Below are 19731 nucleotides of genomic sequence, written 5' to 3'. Positions count from 1 at the left end.
CAGATTCTCAAACGTGATGAGTTTATCAAATGAGACGCCATTAGAGAGTTTGACAGTAATGTGATTGGGTTGATCCACAGAACAATCAATTTCCAATAAGAAACGGGAAAACGCAAGCTTTTTCATCTCTTTCGTAAACCAATCCATGTACAACGGCTTCCCAATACATGAAGCAATCTTCCCAAGAGCATTCTCGTGCCAGCAAGTTTTCGGCAATCCCAGCAACCTCACCCAAACTGGCAAACGTTTATAATTGTCATACCCCGGCCTGAAGTTTTCCGGCGGAGTATGAAGAAAGAGCCGCTTACCAAAGAGATCATAGGAGCCACCGGAAAGAACAACATCCCTATCTTCTTCCTTCCCAAGCCAGGACATTACATGCCCGTTCAAGAGGGCCTCAGGTTTGCAGTTCACGCCCCACGACTCAGCCAGACCAACCACTGAACGCATTCCCGGAAAACGGCTGACAAACGTACCAAGAAGACTGAATGTTTTCTCCTCTTCAAACTCGAGCACATCGTCCACTCCAAGAACCGCGGCGCCATTAATGGAGATAAACTCCTTGATCCGGCACTCATCACCTTCAAGCTTCCTAGAGTTGTGGAAGGGCCCAACGGTGGGGGTAGGAGGCTTAGGGACACTGTTTCGCCCACTAAGAGCAACTCCGACGTTAGAGAACGTGTCTTTCGAACCCAAAGATCTTGAGACAGACGGCTCAACCGACGGGGCACCGGGATTCTTCCCGGCTCCGGACAAAGTCAGGTTGCCGGAGACCTTCGTTTTATTCGCTGGACAAAAACCACGTGCTCTGGGATTCCAGCAAGAAACAACCAAAATAGCGCTAAAAGCCAAAGATAAAGTTTTTGTCTTTAGCGGAAAAAACAGGAGACTTTGATTTCGTATAAGACAAATGACTATAGTAACCTCACACTTGACGGCCGAGACGGGAAAAAGTAACGGAAGGACGGTCGAAGGTAACTTTTCGCAACAGAGGATGATGGATGGTAATTACGAAAGTTAGGGACCATTGTTGGTGATGCCACCAAACTCCAGGGACCATAGGTGATATTTACTCTATACATTAAGTACATAGTTTGATATAGGTATTATCATATCATAATATAATATAATACCTCCCCATATATTTATTTACAACAATTTAACAAATTCTTTTTTGTTTTTTTTTTTTGACAAAAGACTTTAATTCATTAAACCAGAAGCAAGAATTTGAGCAAGATAAAGAGGAGGCATATCAAACCACTCCTCGCAACCTGACGTGGAAACGGCTTCCTGAGCTAGTGCGTGGGCTGCACGATTCGCAGATCGCGTTACAAAACCAAAGTTAACCCCATTGATCAGGCAACTTGTTTAACATCATTATTAAACCAGCTATATTATTAGTGGTTGTTATTATATTTTTGTTAGAGTCTTTAGTCTTCCTAAGTTGCTCCACCTATTTAGGTGGTAGACTCTTGTATATAAGCGTGTAATCGTTTGTTCTCAATCGATGAATTAATCCCTTCACAATTATATTTGTCACAATGGAGCGGCTCAGGTGGCGGCACCCTCCGAGCGCTGAACTCCTACCGTTCTCCAACAGGCACACCATTACGTGTCTATTAAGCTGACGGCCACGAACTACTTGTTCTGGAGGGCGTAGCTTGTCCCGTTTCTACGTGGACAAAATTTATACGGGTTCATGGATGGCACACATCCGTGCCCACCGGAGTTCCTTCCGTCGGCGACAACCTCAGCGGCTGCCCCGGTGCTCAACCCGTTGCATTCGGACTGGGTCCAACAGGACCAGTCCATTCTTAGCATGCTGTTCTCCTCCCTCGGTGATGAAGTCCTCTACCTAGCCATCGGACACTCGACTGCCAGAAGTGTGTGGGGAGCGATCGAAACTGCCTTGGGATCAACATCTCGGTCGCAGACGCTCAGCCTCTTGAGGCAGCTACAAGGTCTCCAACAGGGCGATTCGACCACCTCGTCTTACCTTGGACGTGCTCAGGTTCTGGTAGAACAATTAGCGCAAACCGGCAGACCAATTGGACTCGATGAAATCAATCTCCATCTTTTCCGGGGATTACGCCCGGAATTCTGGTCACTAGTGGCGTCTCTCACCACCAAACGAGCTCCGCTCACCATCCCGGAGGTTGCAGACCTACTGAACACCCACAGCTACCTCTTTCCAGAAGAAACCGCACCGGCAGCTCCAGACTCGTCCGCCTTACTTGCTCAACAGTCGCTGTCCAGAAACAAGCACGACGGTGGACGGGGGCGCGGACGTAATCACAGGGGGAGCCGTGGTCGTGGTCAGAGAGGACGAGGTGGCGTGCGCTGCCAAATTTGCGATATACCGGGTCATACCGCCCTCACATGTTACCGGAGGTTTGATGATGCAGGTAATCACCATCCAGCTCAAGCTCAGGGTGTTCGACCGTCTCATGCGCAAGCTCACATGGCGTATGCTCCAAACGACCATGCGTCCGCCCCCTTCTCGAACGTTTGGCTGCCGGACACAGGTGCCAATGCCCACGCTACACCGACTGTCGATGGCCTTACTGGAGTAGATCAGTACACTGGCGGGGATTCATTGCAAGTGGGAGATGGAAATGGTCTTCCGATTGAAAACACAGGTTCAATGTCTTTAAATTCCTCGTCTCGGTCTCTGTTTCTAAAGCACGTATTATATGTCCCTGAATTACGTGCATCTTTACTTTCGGTCCAAAAATTTACCCAGGACAATGATGTATATTTTGAGTTTCACTCTCTTTATTTTGTTGTGAAGGACCGTACTACTCAACGCATTCTACTTAAGGGCCCTAGCTCGGGCGAGATGTACACACTAAATCTGTCCAATCCGGTTGCCTTCCTGTCAGCTAAAGCCTCCCCGAAGACTTAGCATGAACGCCTTGGACATCCCCATAATCGTGTCCTGAGGCAAATCCTTCCCGTTTGTCCAGTAGTAGGTTCAGTTAGTTCGTTGAATAAACTATGTATACCGTGTCAGATGGGCAAGTCTGCGCGCTTCCCGTTGACACGAGTTCAAAGTTCCAGTCGTTTTGTTTTAGATTTAATTTTTTCGGACATATGGGGACCATCTTCCATCCCTACAGTCGATGGGCATAAATATTTCGTTTTGTTTGTCGACGACTTCTCCTGGTTCATGTGGATTTATCCCATGCGCCTCAAGTCCGACATTTATCCTATATTCGCCAAGTTTCGTACTCTAGTGGAAAAACAGTTTTCCCGTTCGATTAAATGTATCCAATCGGATATGGGAGCTGAATATGTTAAATTAGGTACGGTTTTTGCAGCCGCAGGTATCCAACACACGACATCCTGCCCGCATACACACGAACAAAAATGGCCGTGTGGAGCGCAGGAATCGTCATGTCGTAGAAACTAGGGATGTCAATCGGGCCAGCCCACTTGGTTTCGGGCTAACCTTGTCGGGTTGTCGGGCTAATCGGTTAATTAATATTTTATTCTCGAGTTCGGTTTGGCCCTAACCCTAAACTTCGGGTTGTCGGGCTAATTGGGCGGGTTGAACAATCTGAACTAAAATTAGAAACTGAAAGTGAGTACTCATATTTAGAGTAGGAATAATAACGGGGCGAGGCAAAACGGAGGGTAGCATTTAGTTATATATATATATATATATATATATATATATATATATATATATATATATATATATATATATATATATATATATATATATATATATATATATATATATATATATATATAGGCGGGTTCAGGTGCGGCAGTGTCTTACGGTGCGGCAACACCAATAGTTCAACAAATATGCACCATCAACGTTAGGAAAATACACCACACAAAACAGAGTAAACAGAGCCCTGCATCACCAAACACACACCATTAGGTGTGAGTAAAAACACCATACACTGTTCGGAAATACACCATTGGGGGTGGTGAGTTATAAGGTATATTTTTTTGAGTCTGTTGTGTATTTTGTGATGTTTTATTGCATTTTATTGTGGTGTGTTTTTATTACACTGTTAGTGCATATTGTTAACACTGTTGGTGTATTCTGGAATTTGACCGCACCGCCGCATATGAGCGCTCTTATATATATATATATATATATATATATATATATATATATATATATATATTTATTTATATATTTATTTATTTATTTATTTATTTCTTTTTAATTATAATAATTATTTTATGTATGTTAAGTTTCACATCACTTCTATAATAAAAAATAATTTTCAATAGTTCGGGTTGTCGGGCTAGCCCTTTTAATTTCGGGCTAGCCCTATCGGGTATCGTGCTAATCGGTTTCGGGCTCGTCGGGCTAATGTGTTTTATCAGGCTAGCCCGTTCGGGCCATAGCCCTGTCGGTTTCGATTTTTATCGGATTGGCCCATCGGGTTCGGGCTAAATTGACATCCCTAGTAGAAACGGGCCTTGCCTTGTTGGCTCGTGGTCAGGTTCCCAAAAAATACTGGTTCTACGCCTTTGAGGCAGCTACTCACCTTATCAATCGTCTGCCATCTCCAGTGTCAAATGGCACAAGTCCCTATTTCCGTCTGTATCAACAACATCCAAACTATACGTTACTGCGTGTGTTTGGGTGTGAATGTTTCCCATACTTACGCCCTTACAACTCACATAAAATGGATTATAGGTCCAAGTCTTGTGTGTTTCTTGGGTATCCTGAATCTGTTTATGGCTACAGGTGTCTGGATATTCATTCTAGATGAGTTTACATTTCTATACATGTTAGGTTCAATGAGATGGTGTTCCCGTTCGCTCAGACGCAACCCAAGAATGATGTGCCATTGGCGTCCACCCATCCATGGGCGTCTGCCCAGCTACGACCTCAGGGCACCCGGGCAGAATCTATCGTGGTGAGTCCACCAACAAGTGGAAATAATTCGGCTGGGGTGGTGCCGACTTCATCCTCCACGGCGGCACATGCATCCTCCTCATATCATCCTACAACGTCTACATCGACTACAACAAGGCGGCGGCGTCAACGTCCCACCGTCCGGACCCATGTCATGAGGATGCGAACTACCACGGATGCACAAAGAAAGCGTCCTACCGCTATGGTTGCATCGGTCGATGATGATGAGCCGACATGTCATTCTCAGGCTATTCGCCAACCCCAGTGGCGTGAGGCTATGAATGCGGAGTTCAATGCCCTAATACAGAACCAGACATGGAGTCTCGTCCCGCAACGCAATGACATGAATGTCATTGGCTGCAAGTGGGTTTATCGTATCAAGAGGAAATCAGATGGCACAATTGAGCGTTACAAAGCTCGTCTGGTAGCCAAGGGGTTCAATCAGATCCCAGGACAGGACTATCTTGACACATACAGTCCAGTGGTAAAACCCACTACCATCCGGCTTCTGTTAGCTTATGCTGTGTCTAACAAGTGGGTCATGCGTCAACTTGACGTTCATAACGCCTTCTTAAATGGGCGCGTCAGTGAAGACATCTATATGCGTCAACCCCCGGGTTATGCAAACCCAAACTGCCCGGATTACGTATGCAAGTTGCAACGTTCGTTATATGGCCTCAAACAGGCCCCGCGTGCTTGGTTTACTCGCCTTCATGACTTCCTGATCCAAATTGGGTTCAGGTCCTCCAAAACCGACATCTCGCTGTTTATTTATGACCCCGGGTCTGTGCGTATCTATCTACGTAGATGACATCTTGCTAATGGGCAATGATTCAGCAGACGGTGCTTGAACAACTGTCTACCGTGTTCCGCATTCGTGATCTTGGGAAGCCAAGATTCTTTTTGGGGATTGAAGCTGTTGACGCAGCAGGGACAATAGTCCTTTCCCAGAAACGGTATATAACTGAGCTGCTCCGTAGAGCAGGTATGGAATCATGCAAGCCGTTAGCAACACCTGCCTCACCGTCCACACAAGCTGCGTCGCATGACTCTGACGCTTTCGAAGATCCGACCCCTTATCGTCAGCTGGTTGGGTCACTAATGTACTTACTGATAACACGGCCCGACCTAGCCTACTCAGTCAACAGGCTCTGTCAGTTTATGCATAACCCAGCTCAGGGCTACTGGGGTGCACTCAAGCGAGTGTTTCGCTATGTCAAAGGGTCGCTAGACATTGGGCTACGTATCACTCCATCCGTAGTGCCGGTTCTACATGCCTTTTCTGACTCCGACTGGGTCGGATGCTCTGTGGATCAAAAGTCCACAGGAGGCTATGCTGTGTTCTTGGGACCCAATCTTCTCTCCTGGGTGTCTAGGAAACAACGCACGGTTGCACGCTCGTCTACGGAAGCAGAATACAAAGCCCTCGCAAACGTTGCAGCTGAGGTAACATGGATCCAGTCCCTTCTCCGCGATCTAGGCCTGCTCCTAGCAGCTGTACCTGTCTTATGGTGTGACAATCTCGGGGCTACATACCTCTGCTCCAACCCGATTTTTCATGCCAGAACCAAACACGTGGAGCTGGACTATCACTTTCTCCGGGACAAGGTCTCAACAGGTGCCTTGAAGGTTAAGTTCGTCTCCACTCACGACCAGCTGGCTAATATCTTCACCAAACCGCTATCTGCTGCTAGGTTTGCTGAGCTACGTCACAAGCTTGGCGTTGTGCCCTCCCCCCGCCAGCTTGAGGGGGAGTATTAGACCAGCTATATTATTAGTGGTTGTTATTATATTTCTATTAGAGTCTTTAGTCTTCCTAAGCTGCTCCACCTATTTAGGTGGTAGACTCTTGTATATAAGCGTGTAATCGTTTGTTCTCAATCGATGAATTAGTCCCTTCAAAATTATATTTGTCATCATTATCATCTACCAAAAAACCAAAAGCAGAGTAACAGGAACTTGAAAGTATAGCATTGTAACATAATTGTGAGTCAGTCTCAACATCCACTTCCCCCATTCCAGTATCTCTGAACCAAATGAGCGCCTCTCGTAAACAAAGGGCCTCCGCCTCAGCCACGGTATGTTGGCTAGGAACGTAGGTGCACCTTGCTGCCAAGAACCGACCCGTGTCATCTCGCAAAACCCATCCAAGTCCCATGGTGTTGTGAACGTTATCCACCGCAACGTCCGTGTTTAATTTGAGCTTCCCTGACGATGATGGTTTCCACAATGGTGTTTAATTCTTTTTTGTTTTTTTTTTTAACAAATGATTTCTCCACTATTCTTTCACTCTCCATCTCTAAAAACATTGTTCTATAATTTTTGATTAAAATAAATTATGTGAAATTTAAACATATCCATTGTATTTATAAAAAGAATGTTTTATTTAAAATATTAGACGTGCTGAATTTTGATTTACTATTTATCAAATATTTTCTCTAAAATCAATTGAATATCTATTTCAAATTAATTTGCTAAGACAATTAGAATAGTGTTTGCCAAATTTATTATAAGGTGTATTTTTTTTTTTTTTGGGTTTTCAAATTAAGCGAAAATAATAATGAATCAAATGACTGAAATGAGTTAGTTTTGGTCCTTTTGGACATAGAGCCAAAACTTAACCGCTGTGCATTACGGCAAATTATGCTGTGCATGGTGTATACGGATGCAAAAACGACGTTGTTTTAATAAAACGCGCGTCTCCCCTTAAAAAAAAAAAATCAGGTTCGATTCCCAACAACAACATATGAACTATAATTCCATAATCGATGAACTATAATTCCATAATCTAATCTATGAACTAAAAATTCCAGAATGAATGAACTAAAATTCCATAATCTATAAACTAAAATTTCAGAATCGATAAACTACAATTCCATAATCGATGAACTATAATTCCATAATCAATGAACTATAATTCCATAATCTATGAACTAAAATTCCAGAATGAATGAACAATATAATGTTGTTGCTGGGAATCGAACCTGAATTTTTTTTAAAGAGGAGACGCGCATTTTTTAATAAAACGACGTCGTTAACGATGGGTGCATTACGACGTCGTAAAATTTGAAGCCTGAAAATGTAGGTGAAGACAAGCCCAATATCGAGTGGTGGTTAGGCGTTAAGAGAAAAAACTGGAAAAATTATACACTCACATCTCCCGTGAGGGAGGAGGCGTAGAAATGAGCCTCCCCCTCCTCCTCCGCAGAGCGGTATTCTCTTCCGGCCTACCTCCCAAAGTTTTTGGGTTTACAAATCGGCCGTTCGGATCTCTGAATGTCGCCGGCGAGTCCCTCGACTGCTCCACCTCTCCTTCCCTCATCCATGGAATTCACGTTTTCCACTGCCCCGTAAGTTTTTTATTTTTCAATTTAATGGACCCCGAACATTTGCTTATCGCATGTTAAATAATGGAAAACGAATGCTGGTTTGCGAATTAGGATGAAGTGGGGATAGTTGCAAAGCTATCGGATTGCATTGCTTCCAGGGGTGGAAATATCCTCAATGCTGATGTCTTCGTGCCGGAAGATAAGCATGTCTTTTACTCAAGAAGGTCTGCTGTATTCTTTATGTTTTTTTTTTCCGGATTGAATACTGATTAGTTTGTTATTGTTGTTGTTTTGGTATGAGTTTATTGGACTTAAACTAATTGCGCTTTGGTATGTGCCAATTACTGTTGGATGGGTCACACTTGTATGAGACCGTCCCACACATCCTTATTCGTGAGATGGATCGGATCAATATGAAAATGTAATACTTGTATTATAAAAGTGTAATACTAATCAGGAATAAAATATTTGTTACTTGGGAAAGTGTAATGCTTTTGAGGGAAAATGTAATACTTTTTATATTTTGATGTAAAAGTATTATATTTTTCATAAAAAGTATTACAATTTCCTTATAAGTAATGTTGGCAAGTGTAAGGAAAATGTAATACTTTTGAGGAAAACTGTAATACTTTTAAATCAAAATGTAAAAATATTACATTTTACCATGCAAGTAATAAATACTTTATTCTCGATGAGTATTACATTTTTCAGTATAAGTATTACATTTTCATATTGACCCGACCCGTCTCACAGACAAGGATCCGTGAGACTGTCTCACACAAGTTTTTGCCTGATTGGATTATGTAAATTTGTTGATTGATTGCAGAGGTATTTTGTTGTAAGATTTGTTAGCATTTGGTATTGCAATGTTGTTTTGGGTATTGGTGTCTTCCACTAGGATGTGAGAGTTTACATAATATTGTTTATGCTTAAAAATTTATCAACTACTTCATTGTAAGAGTTTGCTTTATACGGTATCGTTTATCCTTGAAGCATTTCTCTTCTAATGCACCATTTCATTTCATTTTTATGCAAGAGGCTACATACTATTATTGCTCAAATTGAGAATGTATACTCCAAGATCACATATCCATATGCCCCCTTTTTATTAGTTCATCAAGTATACGTTATGGAGATCACATGAGTTTCACTGTTAAGAAGGAAACAGTTTTAGTCTGTCTTGTAAAATAAGTTATGTAAAAAGGATGCGCAACGTTTTGATTTATTTTTTCTTTAAATATTAGTTATGGAGCAATTCTTTTTACAAAGTAAACTAGCCACATACTTTGAGTTTTCAATTATAATTTCCTTGGGTACTTTTTGTACAAATAAGTTCATAGCAAGGAAAAAAACTCTGTAGGTTTCTGCAATAGCTCTACTTAATAGATTGTGCTAAAAGTAGCTTGTTCCAAAACAATAATGAGGTTTTTGTGTTTTGCTCAGAAAAACCAAGCAAGGTGAACTCAAGTTAGCACATCAATCTTAGATTCTTAGCTTGAGTTTACAAATCACCTACATATATTAAAATTGATAAGTACACTAGATTTGACCGAAAAGGAAAGAAATAAAAACCAAAGCTATTCATGTGATTTCACTTGTGTAAGACAGGAGTAGAACTATCTCAAACAGGATTGTAAGTAACACATAATATTTTTGCATTAAATTTAAGTGATAATTTCATAAGTGTGCCATGTTCTCTCCCTGATTTATTGGCTTTCAATACTTAAAATTTGTTTAATTTACACTCTTGTGATGTTGAGGGTCAAATAATTGGTTCAAATATCTAACTTAACTAATGGTAAAATTAATATACTACACATTTCGAATAAGTGCATGCATGTTCTCTTTCCTGCTATAATTTAATTCGTTTTGCAACTTACAGTGAATTTGTGTTTAATCCTGCTAAATGGCCACGAGGCCAAATGGATGTGGACTTCCTAAAGCTATCAAAGATGTTTAATGCAATGACGTCTGTCGTTCGAGTGCCTACTATGGATCCAAAGTATAAGATTGCTGTTCTTGCATCAAAGCAGGTTTTTGTTCTTAAGATGGACTGGGAGCTAAATAGTGAAGTTATGAGCACAATTTTGAGCATGTTGTCATTGCTTTCACTATGTTATGCAGGACCACTGTCTTGTAGATTTACTGCATGGGTGGCAGGATGGAAGGCTTCCTGTTCAAATAACTTGTGTAATTAGGTAAAAGTTTAGGAATTCTTTATCTTTAAGATTTTCTTAAGAAGAATTATTCACAATGCTTGATCATCTTGTCTACAGTAATCATGATAGAAGTTCAAACACCCATGTGATTCGATTTCTTGAAAGACATGGAATTCCATATCATTACTTGCATACCGGTAATGATAATAAAAGAGAAGGAGAGATCTTGGAATTAGTTCAGGACACTGACTTTTTAGTCCTTGCAAGATACATGCAGGTAAAAAAAAAAAAAAGTCTTTAATTCGAAGTGTATTTAAATGACGCCAATATCTTGGTGAAGAATTTTTGGTGTTTTTGTTTAATATTTTGGATTCAAGTTTTCTTGGCTGGCAAACATATTTTTTGCTTGTTCTTTGTTTTTAGCTTTACTGATACTCGTTTTTTAATAGTTCGATTATTTGTCTGTCCTTGTTTCTTGATGTTGTAATCACTGTGATTGATGTTCCCCTGTTTTCTGTAGATACTGTCTGGAGACTTTTTGAGCAAATATAAGAAAGACATTATAAACATTCATCATGGCCTGCTTCCATCATTTAAGGGTGGGAAGCCAGCTAGGCAGGTTCGTTATTTAGTCTATTGATATTTCCAAATTCAATGCATTCAACATAAGTTGTTCCTGCCATACAATGTTAACAGGCCTTTGATGCTGGTGTTAAATTGATTGGTGCAACAACTCACTTTGTCTCTGAAGAACTTGATTGTGGGCCAATCATTGAACAGATGGTAATACCATTGTCTTGAAATATGCCTTTTATCTCATCTTTTCTAGATTATTTTTTCCATAAATGGCACTTAAAATCATAAACTGAGGCAAATTATTAGGCAATCCATGTCATACCGCTATAATGTTCAAATTGTATCAATAATGTTAGATTCTATTAATAACGATTTTCAAATTATTTTTATAACAAGAATATTCAGGTTAATGTGGCTTTCTCACAGGCCACACGTAGCCTAGGTACATTACGGTCTAACTGTTCCAGAATTGATAAATTCTGGTGTCTTTTTAGTAAAAGAGTCCTGTGTTTGCTAAAAAAGGGGAAAACAATTATGTATTTGACGGTTTCATATTCAGCTATCACAAATTGACAATGGTCTTGCTGAATCTTTGGCGGCTATTAATTTATTATTGTCTTTAGGCATCATGTTAGTCCTATAATTAAAGAAAAGTAGAGCATAATAATGTTTTGTATGCATACTGAGTATTGTTGATCTCTCGTAACAATTGTGTAGGTGAATTTGCATGGTATGGCAATTATATAGGGCTTTTTATATCATTCCAGGTTGAAAGAGTTTCCCATAGAGACAATCTGCGGAGTTTTGTACAGAGGTCTGAGGAACTTGAGAAACGGTGTCTTGCTAAAGCAATAAAGTCATACTGTGAATTGCGTGTTTTACCTTATGAGAGAAACAAGACTGTTGTGTTTTGACAGTGCCAGGAAGAAGGGGAAAGGATAAAAACACAGTTAGTTCAATATTTTAGAAGTTCATGAAATTGAACATACACTAATTCTTACAGATACCTACTGGAAAGTCCACATCTGTGCAGTAAAGATACCAACTCTCACTCCAAAATCAATAATATTTGTAGCCCAATGTTGTATTCTTGGCTTAATTCCTTTTTTACTCAATGCTTCTATAGCTGAATGTAAGCATTTTTTAATGTTTCAAGTTTGCTGAATAATCATTTTGATTTTGTGCATTCATTATATTTAATGTTCGAGTGTTTAATTGTAAAGTTTAAGTGTTGTAACTTTGTTGGTAGATTTTTGGTTTTTTGGTTGAAGACCCTTTTTGGGTGCAAATTCTAAGCTTGTGTTTACCCATGCAATACTTGCTTTCAAAAGTGTGTGTCTTACTATCAGTACTATTTTTCTCTATACACCAGAAAGTTAAACTCCCATTCAAAATTTAACAGTAATAATATAATATCTACTATATCTACTATCTACTTCTACTATACTAATAAGAGCCCAAGAGAGTTAGGCCTATAATTGGTAGAAAAATGGCGGTCACAGATTTTAATCAAATGAATGGCTCAGATTGATTAAAAGATTGATTAGATTTAAATTTTACACTAAATTTCCTAAAATACCCACACACCGTTACTAATTCCGTTAAAATTTTAAGAATTGCCGTTAATTCACCGTTAACTTACTCATTGATTTCAATAAAAAAAAAAAAAAAAAAAAAGGTCTTAGGTTCGAACCTCATCCCAATCAAAGTTGGCATAATTAGTACTCTATTTTACTCTTATTAAATTATATAAATAATAATTTAGTAGTTACAACAAAAAATAATACATATGCATTTCTTTAATTTAGAATTATGTGTCCACAATGCCTTTATTCAAAAAAAAAAATTATTCATTATCAATAAATTAAATAAGAGAAATAATTTTATTAGTTATATTGTCTTTATTTTTCTTCAATATAAAAATTCTTTATATTCAAATTTATTAATTGATTATATTCGCTACATTGTCCTTACAATGTCTTTATTCAGTGAAAAAAAATTATTAATTATCAGTAAATTAATTAAAAGAAATATTTTCATTAGTTAAATTGTTTTTATTTTTCTCAAATGTAAAAATTTTTACATTCAAATTCATCAATTGATTATATTCACTACAGTATCTATTATGTTTTTTGTGCACTATTTTTCTAATTAAATATCAAAGTTATAATACAAAATAATGCTATATATTTATTTACCAAGTATTTCATTAATACCATGAAAAAATTTAAAAAAATATAATTAATAAAGCCAACCATATTAACTACTTTGAGAGATTTTGTGACAAAGAGAGTATTCAAATCACACAACAAATTGAAGTGAGAACTACCTCGCAATGTCCTTGTTTGACAATCAGCAGTTAGCGGATTATACTAGCGGATTTGACCAGCGAATTTATTTAATTATTAACATTGGGTAGAAAAAAATGACCGCCAAATTATTAAATCAAATGAATGGTTCATATTGTTCAGGTTATAATTTTTTTCTTTTAAGATTTTCTAATTTATCCTTAATTATATGATTATCCATTTAACTTTTCCGTTAATTCACCGTTAGTCTAATTCTAATATTAAAGTCTAATATAGAATTATAACTACACCATTAATCTAATTCTAATATTAAAGTATTAATAGAACTTAATCACAAATCCTAATGTCCGAATCTCCTCAAACAATATTAGTATATATTTAATATTTTATGCCCTAATTTTTATGTGTTCTCCCTTATGTCCCGTATTTGGTTTCAACTATACCTATACAATTATTTTATTGACAATTATAATCAATCTTGATTATATTATCTTGCATTTGTAAACTGAGAATTACCTATTTAACCCGCACGGGCTTAGCTCAATGGTTTGGTGGGTAGTATTTGGAGAAGAGACCAACGTTTGAACCTCGGCGGCGGCAGTGCGAGAATTATGTCCAAAATGGGCAGATTCCTTGTGCGTATCAGCATTTGGTCCTGTCTACTGAACCATTGAGTCACCGTGATTTACAACTTCCCACAATGCTCTGTCGGGCCGGAGTGTGGGGGGCCCTTGGGGTTGAAGACTCAACCTTTGAGAGAAGAATTACCTATTTAAATACGCAAATTCAATCTTCAATTATCTATGCATGAACAATTTCAATATAATTCTGCCTTAATATACTTTAAAGTACTTATTTTAAAAAAAAAAAGCCATTGGGCATTATCCCAATCGCGCAATGCGCGTAAAAAACTAGTAATTATTATAAAACAAGTCAAATATTTCGTCAAAAGTTATTGCAACTTTGATTTGCAAGTCTTTCAAAATAAAATTTTTTTTTTTTAATATTTACAAGTCTATAAAAAAAAATTAAAAAATTGTCAAGCCTGATGTAAAATAGAACAAGAGAAGATGAGATAGAAAATTATCAATATTTTATTATTCATCATTCAATCCAATATATACATGATTTATAGAGTTTCAATATAACTACATATACATGAAAGTAAAGAGAAGGAGATACAGAGATAATCATCAGGGCCCCACACACCTCGATCCCTGGTCATTATTCCAAAGTTTCACCTCTATGACCAGTTGAGCTACCCATGCGGGCAATATTTTATTATTCATCTTTCTATATAATATTACATGATTTATAGAGTTTCAGTATAACAACAACACTATAAAGGATGAAGATGTATTATCATTATTTTTTTTTTTTTTTTGGTAGAAAGATGTATTATCATAATATAATATCTCTAGTAATGTCCACATATATTTATTTACAACACTTCCCTTGGACATTACTATATCATATTCATGTCTCGTTAAAAACCTCACTAGAAAAATTCAATGAGAAAAAATATAGTTAAAGAAAAGATTACATGATGTATGTGTGTTTATGTTGCATTAGCTCACTCGTTAAAAAACCTTTAATTAAGAAAATTATATCAAAGGAAAAAGAGTACAACTATTAGTCTCCAGGAGCCAATCTTTAGGATTGATTCGGGTAAATGTCACTCCATAACAATCTTCAAAGCTTACATGTTCTAATATTATAAAAATATTATTTCAAAATAAGTGTAGAAAAAGGGATATGGTATGTACAAATGTACAATCTTCAAGATTGTCACTTGAGTGAACATTATGTATAATAATCTCGTGACTCTTCTAGAGCTCACGTAGGTTGAATTCTTCACACAACAATTTCTAATTTGTGTAACACAAATTTTATTGTCCTCATATAATATATTGGGGGTCGCGGGGAGGGGGGAGGGGGACATAGCATAACCAGTTTAGGACTTGACATCGTGTGGACCAAAGAAAACAACCAGTACCCAAGTAGCCATCAAAATCATACCTTGGTTTCTCGTTTCTCGTATAAATGTCAAACTCTTGTAACTCGAAGATACCAGAGGATGTGTTAAACACTATTTCAATAATTCATCGTAGGAGGAGCACTAAATGTTGCTAGCAATATCAGACATTGTGCGATTATGGAACTTCTAGTCCTAAATTAGTACTCCAACGATATATGTACCCCTAATATTTTTACCATCAAGACTCCTCCTTAATAACAAGGAAAATTTGTAATTTATACTCCTTCATAATATGCCAATTATCAATGTCACTCCTAAATTATTAGTGGTGTAAATATTACCCTACAATATTTAAAACGGTACATATAGTGCCCTCCCGTAGTTTAAATCTTGCCCCTCATTTTTTAAAACGGTACATATATTGCCCCTCCCGTACGGTACTGGAGGGGCAATATATGTACCGTTTTAAAAATTGAGGGGCAACATTTACACACTAATAATTTAGGGATGACATTGATAATTGACATATTATGGAGGGGCATAAATTACAATTTTTCCTAACAACAATGTTTATGGTCCAATCCCCTCTGTTATGTCAAATACAAGAAGTTTAGTAGAATTGCAACTTTATACAAACCAGATTTCAGGATTGATTCCTCTAGAGTTGGAGAATTTGTTGAGCCTTCAAGTGTGTTTTTGGTTGGACGAATCAAATTGAAGGTAGTGTGCATCATTGGCTCCCTTTAGTTTAGCCCTTTCCCAAATTTAAGTGAAAGAGATACGCTGATGATATGATTTTGCCCCTTCTCTATCACTTCTTTTGATATACTTTCAGCATTCAATTTGTGCTAGTAATGCATACTCATTTTTCTGGCCCTATTCATGTTTGTAACTCATACAACAAAGGCAACACTTTTAAATAAAATATAATTATAAAACTAAAACAACAATCACTCAAAAATAACAATAATATTGTTGACCTATTTTAGATTTTTTTTTTTTTTTTTTTTTTTTTGCAAATTAGCACGAGCAACTCAATTGCATATAAGACACTACTAACAAAAAAAAGTGGACAAGCAATGAAGACGAAAACAATGACAAACTTACCCAAAAGCAAATTAACAAAACTTAGAATAATTCTAACCAAAAGTAGTATCTGCTACCTAATATCATACCAACTACACTAAGTATTTAGAAAATTGTTTTTAAAAAAGTGAAAACATTAATTTTAATGCATTCTCCTATATGATCTTGTATTGATATATTTTGAATTACCTATTAAAATACAATCATAGGTATACTTGATGCTGTAGAAATAGCTTGACTTAAACATATATAATTTTTTGTTTCCTTTCTACCCTTGTATAATATTTTTTTTGAACTTTATGTGATTATCAAATCTGGAAAATAACCAAATAGACCCTCAAATTATTTGAGAATCTGGGAACAGAGTGGGATTTCTGTCTTCTGAAGCCACTATCCATCTTAATGACCAAATAATTTACAGAAATTCTACAAACAAATCACCATTTGTGTTATTAAAATCTAAACTGACATCGTGAAATACCAAACCAGAAAGGGGGCAAAAAGTGAATTTGTCAAATGCTCTTATTGATGTTTAACATTCTGAGAGAGTTCTCAGATTCTTCAATGGAAGTGGCCCTGTGAAGAAGATTTTGTATTCCATCAACCCATTTCTGTCTGTGGATTTTATTCTTGCATTTGAACTCTAGAAGTGCCTGTGCAGTTCTCACCCCAAAATATATTTCCCCATTCTCCTTTTCCTTCTTGAATGGCCATGCTGTAGTGTCATCAAAGACTTCATATACAATACCTGCAAATTTCAGATGCAGTCAACACTTGAATTCATTCTATGCTTTCATATTTTGTGGTTCGTTATATTTGATTTCATTAGAACATTTTCCAGCTTTGATCCCACAACTATCAGACCATTTTCACTTTTGACCTCCGACTATTAATTTGTCTCACGACTTTTAAATTTTATCATATTTGATCTTTCTAACATAATTTCTGACTATCGATGACTTATCTTAAAAGAGAAAATTGTCATTTTTCATTATATTTTTTTAAAGATATAAGGGAAGAGACTGAAAATGACAATTTTACCCTTCAAGATAAGTCACTTGTTTCAAATTTAACAATTTAATCATGAAAATTAAGTTGAATAGACCAGATGTGGTAAAAATTTAAAAATCGTGGAATAAAATGTAAAAAATAGTTAAGAATCAAATGTAAAAATGTGAAAATAGATTCATTGTTGTGTGACTAAAAGTAGAGGTTTAAAAAATTTCTTTACAAATCCAATGTAAAATCTACAATAAAAATTTAAACTTTTTTATTAAAAAAAAAAGGAAAAGAAAAGAAAAGGAAAAAGTGTGATCTTACTTTTATTCTTTTTGGAAAAGGCTCCACCAACATGCTTGCTCTTCAACTTGATTACTACCTGGTCACGAGAGAAACACAATCTAATAACCTAAATTTTTAATTTTCTGCAAAATTTGAGTACTTAGCTTGATGATGTTTCATATATACCCACCTGATAGTTCTTGTTTATATAGACAGATACATGTTTCCATCTCAGCAGTCCTGAAAGTTGATTGAGGTTATTATATAGCAGCTTTAATTTGTGATTCTGAAGAAACCAAGGGTAGAGGATAAGTGACATAAGATGTAGTTAGGTACCTTTTCGGGTGATTTGCAGCAAGTCACCTTCAAAGGGGGGATCATCTTCTTCCATTTCTTTGTGATTAGTAGCTGCTGGGTAAGCTTCCATTAATAATGCTGCTTTGTCACAAGGACTTATAGCTGCATTTCTCTTTGCTTCTCTTGGCAATCTCGCCTTCAGAGCCGCCTCTCCCCTCAACGCTTTTTCAAACCAAAACCAAAACTTTAGCTAGTCTAATCCATGGTCTTATGAACTTATATATTCTTTCATATTTTATCAATGTGGACTCTTAACAATTATAAATGCTGTACCTGTGGCGGCTGCAGCAGTGAGAGTTAAAAGATGAGTAGCAGAGCGAATGTCGACGGCGGATCTAACCACCGCGGCCACGCGTTCATGCTCCACTCCCGCCGATTCCGCCATTTCTATACAGTGAGAGGCGAGGAGCTCCGTGGCGGATGCCAGGGCGGCGCCGGAGCTGCTGTTGTCATTGTCTGCTTCTGCCGCCACGGCCGCCACCGCTGCCGCTAGCCCTGCCACCGACAGGACAGCATGCATATGCGCCTTTTCCAGCCGCGCTTTGTCTTTCTTCTGGACCCCCCCGCTACTGCTAATACTATACTCTTTTGGATTGAACCACCTCCCTACAGTTTTCCGCCCATTTCTCTGCTTCATCTGTCTTGACTGCACAACATTAAAAAAATGATTTAGAACCCTGCTACCAAATTGAAAGCATGTGCTCTATCTCAACTAAAAGCTTAAAATAATAGTTGGATTGCACATTAATAGCTATATGCTCAACACTTACAAGATTATTATTCTGTGGAAGTGCAACATCATCGTCTGCCTCAGGAATGGCATCCGGTTTATTGTTGTGAAAGGCATGTTTTTGCTTCTGGGCAAGAAGAGCCTTGGAAATCTCAGAAGCAGAGAGGCTCCAAGATCTGGACAAGAAATCCATCGGCTCCTTGGGCGTCGGCGGCTGAGGAAAAGAGCCTTTCATCTCTTCATCATCCTCTTCTATACTCAAAAGCCAATGCGAATCATCCTTCCTCCATCCCACGATCTTATTTTCTTCCATTTTTTCTCTCACACAAACATTCACCAAATCTATCATCTGCAGCGTAACTCCTCAAGTGGCTTTATATATATATATATATACCCACACGACAGGCCCTGAGGTCTCAGCAACAGAGAGACATGATTTGCCAACACGGCGACACAACACCTGGTCTCGTGCTTGGGACCTCCACGAATTTAGAGCGCTCTTTCGTGAAGAATAATAAGAAAAGCTGAACGTATCCGCCGGTATTCCCACATTTCGATGCATAAAATAATTTAGTATTCACCTAAAATAACATTATTCTGACCGCTCTAAAGAAAACATTACCCACATTTCACGCGCTTAATGTTCCCTAACACACGTGCACCCTTCATTATGCTCACAGACAAATTAGTATTATTTCAGGCGGATTTTTTAATGCAATTAATTATATTTTTCTTTCTTGGTTATGTCAAATATTGGTTTTTCTATGTATTCCAAAAGATATCGTGTATAAGTGTATTTAGTACTACAATTTGTATTTGCCGTCTAAATATCATACCACCATTTACGGCAATTAGGACTGTTAATAAGTGAACGATAAGTTGTGTTATACTCCTGTCATTTCATTTTCTTTGTCTGGTTTTGGTTGATAATGTTTGACTATATTTATTTTTTATTTTTAATTTAAATTTTCATAATATTAAGTTTAATATTAATATATAAAATTTATATATTTATAAACTATATTTAAAGTACTATTA

General features: G+C 37.6%; 3 protein-coding genes across 4 annotated transcripts; 2 read left to right on the top strand and 1 right to left on the bottom strand.

The window, feature by feature from the left end:
• The first annotated feature begins 5716 nt into the window (after positions 1–5716).
• LOC109169046 (uncharacterized mitochondrial protein AtMg00810-like) lies at positions 5717–6649 on the top strand. The gene has a single exon (XM_019317944.1). The coding sequence runs from the start codon at positions 5717–5719 to the stop codon at positions 6647–6649; it is 933 nt and encodes a 310-aa protein (XP_019173489.1).
• Positions 6650–7999: 1350 nt separating this feature from the next.
• Positions 8000–12051, top strand: LOC109169072 (formyltetrahydrofolate deformylase 1, mitochondrial). Its single transcript, XM_019317972.1, has 8 exons — positions 8000–8238; positions 8329–8441; positions 10100–10250; positions 10342–10415; positions 10494–10653; positions 10897–10995; positions 11073–11159; positions 11720–12051. Exons 1-8 carry the CDS (start codon positions 8071–8073, stop codon positions 11864–11866), a joined length of 999 nt encoding a protein of 332 aa, XP_019173517.1. The 5' UTR covers positions 8000–8070; the 3' UTR covers positions 11867–12051.
• A 4593-nt stretch (positions 12052–16644) lies between these two features.
• LOC109169071 (VAN3-binding protein) lies at positions 16645–19252 on the bottom strand. Of its 2 annotated transcripts, XM_019317971.1 has the most exons (7): positions 19072–19252; positions 18734–19039; positions 18237–18609; positions 17943–18125; positions 17797–17846; positions 17646–17703; positions 16645–17073 (listed from the first exon to the last, which is right to left on the bottom strand). In XM_019317971.1, exons 2-7 carry the CDS (start codon positions 19004–19006, stop codon positions 16838–16840), a joined length of 1173 nt encoding a protein of 390 aa, XP_019173516.1. In that variant the 5' UTR covers positions 19007–19039; positions 19072–19252; the 3' UTR covers positions 16645–16837. The 2 variants fall into 2 exon arrangements, with proteins under 2 accessions (XP_019173516.1, XP_019173514.1); XM_019317969.1 differs by having other exon boundaries at positions 18734–19252.
• Between the last annotated feature and the right edge of the window lie 479 nt (positions 19253–19731).

This window comes from Ipomoea nil, unplaced genomic scaffold, assembly GCF_001879475.1.
Source record: "Ipomoea nil cultivar Tokyo-kokei standard unplaced genomic scaffold, Asagao_1.1 scaffold3245, whole genome shotgun sequence".
NCBI lineage: Eukaryota > Viridiplantae > Streptophyta > Magnoliopsida > Solanales > Convolvulaceae > Ipomoea > Ipomoea nil.
Note: the sequence above shows the minus strand (reverse complement) of the source record. Positions and strands in the feature narration are given on the sequence as shown.

What these genes read in the sequence shown, in the direction of transcription:
- LOC109169046 (XM_019317944.1), top strand. Translation starts at nt 5,717, where the DNA reads ATGATTCAGCAGACGGTGCTTGAACAACTGTCTACCGTGTTCCGCATT.
- LOC109169071 (XM_019317969.1), bottom strand. Translation starts at nt 19,042, where the DNA reads ATGATAGATTTGGTGAATGTTTGTGTGAGAGAAAAAATGGAAGAAAAT. An exon ending in TTCCACAGAATAATAATCTT is followed by an intron (nt 18,610 to 18,733) that starts GTAAGTGTTGAG and finishes AATGTTGTGCAG; the next exon opens with TCAAGACAGATGAAGCAGAG. An exon ending in CACTGCTGCAGCCGCCACAG is followed by an intron (nt 18,126 to 18,236) that starts GTACAGCATTTA and finishes GGTTTGAAAAAG; the next exon opens with CGTTGAGGGGAGAGGCGGCT.
- LOC109169072 (XM_019317972.1), top strand. Translation starts at nt 8,071, where the DNA reads ATGAGCCTCCCCCTCCTCCTCCGCAGAGCGGTATTCTCTTCCGGCCTA. An exon ending in TTCACGTTTTCCACTGCCCC is followed by an intron (nt 8,239 to 8,328) that starts GTAAGTTTTTTA and finishes TTTGCGAATTAG; the next exon opens with GATGAAGTGGGGATAGTTGC. An exon ending in CAAATAACTTGTGTAATTAG is followed by an intron (nt 10,416 to 10,493) that starts GTAAAAGTTTAG and finishes TCTTGTCTACAG; the next exon opens with TAATCATGATAGAAGTTCAA.